General features: G+C 31.9%; 2 protein-coding genes across 2 annotated transcripts; one reads left to right on the top strand and one right to left on the bottom strand.

Annotated features, from left to right (window-relative positions):
* Positions 1–692: 692 nt before the first annotated feature.
* LOC123301634 (replication protein A 14 kDa subunit-like) lies at positions 693–1235 on the bottom strand. The gene is made up of 2 exons (XM_044884468.1): positions 922–1235; positions 693–862 (listed from the first exon to the last, which is right to left on the bottom strand). Exons 1-2 carry the CDS (start codon positions 1129–1131, stop codon positions 710–712), a joined length of 363 nt encoding a protein of 120 aa, XP_044740403.1. The 5' UTR covers positions 1132–1235; the 3' UTR covers positions 693–709.
* A 940-nt stretch (positions 1236–2175) lies between these two features.
* Positions 2176–8482, top strand: LOC123301557 (vacuolar protein sorting-associated protein 11 homolog). Its single transcript, XM_044884356.1, has 11 exons — positions 2176–2276; positions 2337–2405; positions 2474–2647; positions 2761–3138; positions 3213–3305; positions 3374–3662; positions 4166–4458; positions 5049–5788; positions 6235–6741; positions 6993–7393; positions 7649–8482. Exons 1-11 carry the CDS (start codon positions 2262–2264, stop codon positions 8050–8052), a joined length of 3363 nt encoding a protein of 1120 aa, XP_044740291.1. The 5' UTR covers positions 2176–2261; the 3' UTR covers positions 8053–8482.
* Positions 8483–8779: the final 297 nt, after the last annotated feature.

Genomic DNA, 8779 nt, shown 5'->3' with positions numbered 1-8779 from the left:
TAGATATTTAAAACAGTCTCCATCCTTTTGCAGTGATTTTACAAATTGTTACATCAACCCCAATTTGATATGGAGAGGTGGCAATAAAACTTTTTCTGGTGACACCAAAGTAGTATTGATAACATTTTTCTTCCCAGGTTTTAAAGTTCCTCGGGGTGGCCAATCACTTTTAGTCCAATACTGTTATCTGGCTCTACTATCCCATAAGCATAAGAAGCATGGATATTTAGTATAGTCTGCCTGCTGACCCAAAATCATCATGAGTATTTTGAAGTCCCCACAAACCATCCCTTAATGGTCCTGATATTTGATTCTTTCCAAGGTAATGGCCAAATTGTTATAGTTAGTTTTCTTCCATATGCACAGAATAACCCATTGGAAGCGAATTGCTAATTTATTTTTATTGTGCAATAATACTACTTTAAGACTAGTTTATGTTGTTACTAATATCTATAAAAACCTATATGATAGAATGTTTTGAATAGTATTCCTGTTTTTGGGAGGTCAAAATCTATAAGAAAATGTAAAAAAAATCCTATGCAGTTTTTTAGTCGCAGACCTGTGTAATTAAAAGTTATAAAATTTAAGAGTCTATGATGTGATTTGAAAAAGGAGAAATGAATTAAAACAAAATGTATTTTATTATAAATTATTTATGAAAATAGTAAATATTATAAATTGAAGAAATTAAGAAGAAAATTTATTAACATTAATTCTCTAATGAACACTTCCAAAAATCATCCACATGTGATAAAACTTCTGTCAATTGATTTAACGATCCTGTATCGAATTCATTTGCATTCTCATGCAAAATTATCTCATCAGCAAGGATTGTTTTATTTCCTTTACTCACTCCAATCACCTGGAAAAAAGCATCAAGTTTAAAGCCAAAATTCCAAGAAATATGATATGAAAATTTACCTCAACTAATCCATAAACTAAATCTTTGATTGGATCGGTTAACATAACTTTGATTTCTTGATCATCGGATGCTTTTAATTCAAAACTTGTGCCATTTGGATGTGATTTTGGTACATAACCTATGACGGTTATTTTTTGTCCAATATAATTATCGATTATTCGACCGGTTACTAAAGGTCGTAATAAATTAACATCTTGTCCAATTGCCATTTTAACTTAAATAAATTAAAATTTTCTTTTTAAAAAGTATTTCACACAGAATTGAAAAGTATTCAAAATGAAGTATAAGTTGTTTCGAATGATTTTGGCGCCTCAAATTTTAGGAATTAAGTATAATATAAAGGCTGATTCATGTTATTATATAAAACGAGTATGGTTAAATCTAAGGGTCCGTTAGCGGTACCTCTCTTAATTATAAGAATCTTTCTTATCTTATCTAATCTTATTATTCTTATAAGCAACTTAATAAATTAATAAACTATATTTTTCTTGAAAAAAACTTCACAATAGGGGCTAACTTCAAATACAGGACATTTGCGTAAAAAAGAGGAGTATTATAGGAAGGGAAGCCACTTCAAAGTTTCTTAATACTCATCTTTAGAGTCAAATTTCACAATGGGGGCTAACTTCAAATACAGGACATTCGCGTAAAAAAGAGGAGTATTATAGGTACTAGGAGAGCCACTTCAAAGTTCCAGGAAGTCAGAAGAAATTCAAATTAATCTAATTATACAACTGAATTTCTTAATACTTATCTTTAGAGTCAAATTTCATAATGGGGGCTAACTTCAAATACAGGACATTCGCGTAAAAAAGAGGAGTATTATAGGTACTAGGAGAGCCACTTCAAAGTTCCAAGAAGTCAGAAGAAATTCAAATTAATCTAATTATACAACCGAATTTCTTAATACTTATCTTTAGAGTCAAATTTCACAATGGGGGTTAACTTCAAACACAGGACATTCGCGTAAAAAAGAGGAGTATTATAGGTAGGGGAGCCACCTCAAAGTTCCAGGAAGTCAGAAGAAATTCAAATTAATCTAATTATACAACCGAATTTCTTAATATTTCTCCATAAATTTATATCTCCATTAATTTCTGAGATCTTTCAAAAATTTTGTAGATGTTTAATAAAGTTTTTTAGAATTAAACCCGTATACGCATAAAGTTCTTGTGCGGCGAATTAAACGCCCCTTAATTCTCGCATAGATGTAAAACGACATTTATTAAAAGTCAATATTTCGAAGAAACTGTCAAAAGTGACATTTTTAAAAGTTTTTCTACCTTTTGTGAAAATGTAATAAGACAAATCATTCCGAATTACTAAAATTATCAAAAAAATGGCATTCTTAGAGGTAATTTAAAGGTTTTTTGATTTTTATTTGAACTTTATTAATAATTAATTTGGATTCTAGTGGCGTTGGTTTAATTTCTTTGATCTCAAACAAAATATTGATAGATTTAAAGTCTCCGAAGCTCTAGGGGTAAGTTTAATTAAATAAGAAATACATGAAGCTTAAATTTCTGTGCTTAAATTATCCTTTTGTTATAGGAGGCAACTGTAACCGCGTATTCTAGTGGAAATGGACATATCGTTCTGGGTGATACAAATGGCTTTGTACATTTAGTTTCAAGAGCTTGGAATATTATTTCGTTTAAAGGATATGAGACTACAATATCACACACGGTTCAATTAAAACAATCACCGATTTTGGTTACAATTGGGGTAATTATAATTTTACTGATCAGTAAATAAATCCGTAAATTTCACTTCAAATTTGATGGGAGTACTTAGTTTATCGATAATAACCCTAATTAATGAAAATTGATTTGTTATAGGAAGATGAATCAGGTCTAAATGCATTAGTAAAAGTATGGGATACCGAGAAATTGGATAAAAATGATACACCCATGTGTGTACGAATTTTACGACCACCACCAATGGAACGGAATTATGGGGCACGTCCACCCATTGCTACTGCTGTATGTGCTCAAAGTAATTTACTTGTGGTCGGTATGAGTGACGGTACAATATGGTTACGTCGTGGCGATTTAACACGTGATCGAGGCACAAGACAACGTACAATGCGTGATGTTAAAGAAGCCATTACCGGATTAGCTATACGTACGACACAAGCGAAACAAACTTTTCTATTTGTTTCGACCACTGCAAACGTTTTCTTGTATAATATAACCGTTAAGGATAAAGAATTTCAGGTATTGATTACATTGGGAGTTCAAAGAACAGGGGGTTTTTTGTAATTTGATTCGATTTTGGGTTTTTTTTGTAGACTTCATTGGATAGTATTGGATGTACTCAACGCTGTAGCATTTTAGCTGAAACATCTTCACAAGAGAGTCATTTTATGATTGCCAGAGATAATGTAAGTAGAAAATATCAGTATATACAGAATATTTAAACAGTTAGCTGTTAATATTTTGTTGATATTAGGCTGTATATTGCTACACACCGGATGGACGTGGACCTTGTTATGCGGTTGACGGTGATAAAATAATGTTAGATTGGTTTCGTAGTTATTTAGTAATTGTTTCACGTAATAATAAACAATCAACATCAACTACAACGTCAACGTCAGCAATACCTGGTGTAAACAATACTGCAGATGGTACTAGTCATTTAGTTACAGTTTTGGATACACAAAATAAATTTTTAGTATTTCAAGCTCCAATACAACAAGTCAAAGCTGTTCTCAATGAATGGGGTGGTTTTTATATCATTGGTAAGTAGATTTTTATCAAGATGTATAAAAGTAGGCGGTCTGTAGGCGGTTTCAAAAATTAGCGCATCCCGTAGTAAAAATTTACCAATAAAGATATTTTTTTAGTTCTTTAGTCTCAAATTCTTTATTACTTAGAATCTGTAAAATCACTTTGGTTGTTCGGGGTAGTTCTCCGCCTCGAGCTATCTTTTATTTTGTTAAATAAGAACAAAGATATCCACAATTATCAAAAAAGCACTTTGCTTTACTGGCGCTAAGTTGAACTATTTTGAAAATCAACGTTCCTTTGTAACCACGTCAATAAAGATCTTTTTTTTAGTTTCAAATTCTTTATTTCTTAGAACCTGTAAAATCTCTGAATGTGCGTGCATGATATCAGAGGGGAAATAATAGGACCCGGATTTCAATAATTTACCTGAAATGACCAAGATAATCAGGTCCACCATGTTTCATGTTTTAGCCGATCCAAAAAATTATTTTTATTTGATTCTCTTATTTTTCAGATGGAAAGAATCAAATGTATCATTTAGAAGAGAAAGATTTACAATCAAAATTAAGTTTATTATTTAAAAAAAATTTATACGATGTTTCGATACGAATGGCCAAGAATCAACAATACGATAACGATAGTTTAATCGATATATTCCGTCAATATGGTGATCATTTATATGCAAAAGGTGATCATGCTGGCGCTATCGATCAATATATTAAAACCATTGGTAAATTAGAATCCAGTTATGTTATACGAAAATTCTTAGATTCACAGCATATCGATAAACTTACGTTATATTTACAGGTAAAATTTCAAAAATGTATGTAGATTTAGGGCTAGACTGGAAATATGAAAAGTTTTCCAGGTCCCCTGAATAATATTAATAATAGTACGAAAAAGGGGTATCGCAAACGGGTCCCTAGCACCTAGACCAAGGAGTCCTCAGAACTCTCTTTGAGAACGACCTGCCAATCTTAAGCAGATGAAACTTTAGGATTCTGTCGAGGTCAGACGCCGTACAGAAATATGGCATCACTAAGATTGGAATTGTCAAAGTTGGAAAGACCTTCTTGAAATTTTGTATAGTCACAATTTTTAATTTCGAGTAACTTTTCTTAGTAAAATTTTGCCAATTCATAAAAAAGAAGAGTAGTTTATCAAAGATAAAAATAGTGATTCCAAATTTTTGGCTACCTGTACATTATCTAGAAGTTTTAAATATACCTACATTCTGTTCAGAATAAGCAAAACTTCTTATAAAGAATGACTTTTGTCCTTAAAATGCAAAATAAAAAAATTTACAAGTATAGTTACCTCTATCCGGGGACACACTGTATATTATTAGATTAGATTAGAATAGAATATTAGATTTAAAATTCTAATTTTAATTACAGGCATTACATAAAATGGGTCAAGCTACGGAAAATCATACAACTTTATTATTAAACTGTTACACGAAATTAGATCATCGTGATAAATTAAAACAATTTATTTTAACAAAAGATCGTGAACTTGATTTTGATATTGATATTGCGATACGTGTTTGTCGACGTGTTAGTTCTGATGATGCTTTGTTATTAGCGAAAAAATATGAAAAACATGATTGGTATTTAAAAATACAAATCGAAGATCAAAAAAAATATTCGGAAGCATTAACATATATTGAAAATTTAAATTTTAACGATGCCTCGTTATATTTTAAAAAATATGGGAAAATTTTAATTGAAAATGTACCAACACAGAGTGTGGAATTTTTAAAAAAACTCTGCTCTGATTTTAATTCAACATCGTACGATAGTAAAGATACATCCACCGATGAAAATGGATCTATTATAAATCGTTGTAATCCAGATGAGTTTATTCATTTATTTTTGAATAATACCGAAATTTTAGTTGAATTCCTGGAATATTTAGTTGAACAACCGATAAAATATTCATCGTTAATTTACGATACATTAATTGAGAATTATATAACATTGTGGCATCGTGGTATACAAGCAAATGAAATTGAAACGAAAGTTTTGAATTTATTGCAAAATGTCGATGCGAATTTTGATAAAAATCAAGCATTAATTATATGTCAAACACATGGTTTTAGTCCTGGTGTTTTATATTTGTATGAGGATGCTAAATTGTAAGTAAACATTATATGATTTCTTTAAAAACTTAAACTGTAAATGGGTGTCTATAGGCCTGTCGATCACCCCCAAAAATGCTCTAGAAAATAGTCAAATTAACAGAATACTTCGAATGCCAAAAACTGCATCTTTCTAGCATGTATAGAACTGAAAAACGTAACCTTGTAATTTTGGGGAGATTTCATCGTTTCCATACAGACCCTGCAAGTGGGATCATCAGAGATCCTCATGTTATGAAGGTGACAGTTCAATCAACAGTGTCCGTATGCCCTGCGTAAAGTCCCAGTTATCAAGATGGACTTGTCGTATCCTTTCCTTGATTCGGTAAATTAAGGAGCATCTTGTTATGGGAAATGACAGACTCAAGTGAAAGGGACGTTTGAGACGCCCCCTCTCATGTCAACGAGAAATAAAACTGTTAAATTTTCGTTTATTTTTCTAGGTATCAACAAATATTACGTTATCAAATGCGTCAAAAAGATGGCGATATGCAAGCAGCTTTAGCATGTTGTAAACGTTACGGTCATCAAGAACCTACACTCTGGGTACAAGCGTTATGGTATTGTGCACGTAATGTTGATACAGAATCAACGGATAATAATAAAGAATCGTTGGTAGAAAATATTTTACCAGAAATATTAAATGTTATTGCAAAAGAACGTTTATTATCACCATTAATGGTTCTGGATTGTTTATGTAGCTCGTCAACAATCACACTAGGTGTCGTTCGTAAGTATTTAAATGATGTGATGTTAGCTGAAACGAAATTAGCTGATAAGGAACGTGAAAATATTGAAAAGTATAAAGAAGATACATCGAAATTACGTGCGCATATTAAACAGTTACGTGATGAACCGATTGTATTTCAAGGATCCCGTTGTGCTGCATGCCATCATCAACTCGAATTACCTGCAATACATTGTTTATGTCAACATTCGTATCATCAACAGTGAGTAAATATTTTTATTTTGATAATCACCTCTCTACAGCGTGGGCACAAACTGAGAATATCGGGAATATTCAGGGAAACCAACTTAGAATAGAGGAATCTATTCCTCTTGGTTAATATGCGACGGTTTTTAAATCAAAAATCAAGACTGTAGGATTATCAAAAGCTGTAGGATTCTGCCAGCAAAACCCTAGAATGGTTTATTCGTTCGAAAAAATTTTTAAATTTGTTTTTTTTCTTTTACTTTATAGTTGCTTCCAAAGTTTCTCCGATAACGAATCAGATTGTCCAGCATGTCAACCAGAGAATAAACAATTGTCAGAAATGATTCGATCCCAACAATCTAGTCGTGATTTACATGAAACATTCTTTAGTCAATTAGATCGTGCCGAAGATACATTCTCTTTATTATCCGAATATTTTGGACGTGGTGTATTTAATAAACTAACAGTGTTAACGGATTCTACATTGATTACATCACCGTCATCACAAATTATTGCGGCGGAGCCGATTTTAACTGGCACTGATTATAGTAAATTGGATGTAAATATTGCAAATCGTAATGTTATTAAAAAGGAAGAACCCAATTTTAATTATGGTCCAGGTGTTGAGAATCGTTTACGTTTAAATGAAGGCAATATTCCAAAGCCAGGTAAGTTCTCTGTCTTACTGCCCCTCCAGATTGACCTAGACAGTTGAAATATTTCTATTTAGGTCTTATTTTTCTATGAATAGTGCCAAGAAAGTATTTTTTGGGGTTGTTTACTTTCTGGCTTCCTTTTTTGTCGAAATATCTTCTTTTTTCTGGGGTTCCATATCAAATTGGGTACTTCTGAGACTACCTACCCTTGTCAATTCTTTAACGATTACAATTTTCGACATCTACTATATTTTATAAATCTTCTAGTGACAACCGCAATCGCTGAACATCAAAAACCAAACCAAAGAGCAACACGGCCAACAAACATACCCGCATCAGAAGGTCGTATGCGTTTAGAGGAACAACGTTTTGATTTACAATATAGTTCATCGTTGGAAGCTAATTTAACACGTACAAACTTTCCAACGGTACGTGGTGGTGGTAACGCTGTTGGTGGAGGTATGTCTAAATCAAATTCAATGTCATCGAATTCGGATTCAACAAAACGATTTGGAAAATCTACACCAAGTGGTGGTAATAATCCATTTGAAGATGAGGATCCAACGTATGATGATACCTTAAATCCATTTGGTGATATAAAGGCTAAAGATCCAACGAATCCATTTGAAGCTGATGATGATTATGATAAAAATTTAAATCCATTTGAATAAATCTTCATATTTATTTTTGTAAAAGTTAAATAGACGCCATTATTTCTTGTCTTACGAACGCTAGCAGACCTCAAATTTACTTACAAATATACCAATTATATAGTGTGTTAGGATCGTACCAAGGAAAGCGCAGGCCAGAACAGTTACTCCCTTCCTGTTGGACCTCGATTTACCATTGATTTGGTTGGTTAAGTACGTGTTTTTGTCAAAATACTGTTAAATTTATGAAATTTGACCTTTTCAAGACCTGTTTACCCAATTTTGGCAACTGTCGTATTTATTTTTGACATCAGATAATCTTCGTGAGACTAGAATATTCGTCCCATCACTAATATGTAATGTGTGTCCCAGTGTTAAAATAAATTAAAATATTTTTATGTTTTAAAGATAGATATGCCTGAGCTGGGACACGCCGCTACCATATTTTAATAATTATATATATTATGTAAATTTTTTTAAATATTATTTAAATAAAAAATTTAAAAAAAAAAAACATTTTTTGTTTTAACAATTTAATAATTAATACAGGGTGCTTTGTTAAGTTGACATATGCTTGAAACTTGAAAATAGCACGTTTAAAAATTCCAGTTTGCTATCTCTTTTCCTTTTTTCAGTGATGGTGTTCACGGACGAACAAACGAAAATGGTCGAATTAAGTGATTTTATGAACACCTATACCGAATTTTGGTATTTGGTTACATTGAGCTATAGTTTTACAGCCTTGTAC

Source organism: Chrysoperla carnea, chromosome 5 (assembly GCF_905475395.1).
Source record: "Chrysoperla carnea chromosome 5, inChrCarn1.1, whole genome shotgun sequence".
In the NCBI taxonomy this organism is placed as follows: domain Eukaryota; kingdom Metazoa; phylum Arthropoda; class Insecta; order Neuroptera; family Chrysopidae; genus Chrysoperla; species Chrysoperla carnea.
This window is presented reverse-complemented; position numbering and strand designations above follow the sequence as displayed.

Excerpts from the sequence above, each read along its gene's own strand:
- LOC123301634 (XM_044884468.1), bottom strand. The coding sequence starts at position 1,131 with ATGGCAATTGGACAAGATGTTAATTTATTACGACCTTTAGTAACCGGT. Across the intron at positions 863-921 it reads TAGTTTATGGATTAGTTGAG|GTGATTGGAGTGAGTAAAGG; the intron begins GTAAATTTTCAT and ends GCTTTTTTCCAG.
- LOC123301557 (XM_044884356.1), top strand. Across the intron at positions 2,648-2,760 it reads CGATTTTGGTTACAATTGGG|GAAGATGAATCAGGTCTAAA; the intron begins GTAATTATAATT and ends GATTTGTTATAG. Across the intron at positions 3,663-4,165 it reads GGGTGGTTTTTATATCATTG|ATGGAAAGAATCAAATGTAT; the intron begins GTAAGTAGATTT and ends CTTATTTTTCAG.